The sequence below is a fragment of the Caenorhabditis briggsae genome (assembly GCF_000004555.2).
Source record: "Caenorhabditis briggsae complete genome, chrX, whole genome shotgun sequence".
Lineage (NCBI taxonomy): Eukaryota > Metazoa > Nematoda > Chromadorea > Rhabditida > Rhabditidae > Caenorhabditis > Caenorhabditis briggsae.
Window position 1 is genome coordinate 21,385,127 of NC_013491.2, and position 796 is coordinate 21,385,922.

The following is a 796-nucleotide window of genomic DNA, read 5'->3' on the forward strand; positions in this document are numbered from 1 at the left end:
CGAACATTTATACTTTAAACATTGAAAAATCAGAAATCCTTTTTTTTCTTTTTCAGCTATTCTCATTGATAGAAGAACGTGTAAAAAGGACGTTAGATTAGAATAAGAACGAAAATTTGCCTGTTTAAAAAATGATTTGTATTTTTTTCTCTCACAAATTATTCGATATATTTTCCAACAAATCAATGCAATAATAAACAATAGGAGTGGTCTTTTTTCCCAAAGGAAAAACACGGAAAATTTAACTTTATCTTTCCTGAAAGTGAAAAAAAAATTAATGTGTGTTGTTGTAATGGAAGATACTATGGTTGATAATATCTTGGAAGAAATGGCAACTCAAAATTGATGTCTTTCTTGATAGAATCTTTCTGAGGTGTAAAAATTTGCTTTCTGAAAAAATCTTCATGCAAATCTTTATTCGTCAAAGTCGGAACAGCTTTCTAGATGAACTTAGCTTTCTGTGCTGGTCCAAACACAGCTGTGGATAGTGGCCATCGGAGGGGCATTCTGTTCCGAGAGGGGTATTAGGGCAAAATAGGTGTTGTGAGGAACGGAACTGACAACTGTGCTCCATGGAACAGCTATGCCCTCGCCTCCAACCAAACCTGCTATAACCTCTGTGTTCATAACTGTGCTGCTGTCTACGATGGATCGTGCATGACTGGAGACGGATTCAGATGTTGTTTGAAGATGGATGCAATAAACTCTACAATAATATTCCAGGAATGTAATTCGTTTGAAAAAGAATGCATCTCGTAATAAAGATTTGAATCATCGATCAAACAATGAAAAGATT

The 796-nt window shown here is 34.9% G+C and overlaps 1 protein-coding gene across 1 annotated transcript in view; it reads right to left on the minus strand.

Annotated features, from left to right (window-relative positions):
- The window catches only part of CBG10623, a gene marked incomplete at both ends in the record, with an annotated part of 2,886 nt that extends 2,864 nt beyond the window's left edge, over nucleotides 1-22 (minus strand). The window contains one exon of the mRNA XM_045240804.1: nucleotides 14-22. Coding sequence (XP_045094323.1) covers nucleotides 14-22 — 9 coding nt within the window. The remainder of the gene's footprint in view (nucleotides 1-13) is intronic.
- Between the last annotated feature and the right edge of the window lie 774 nt (nucleotides 23-796).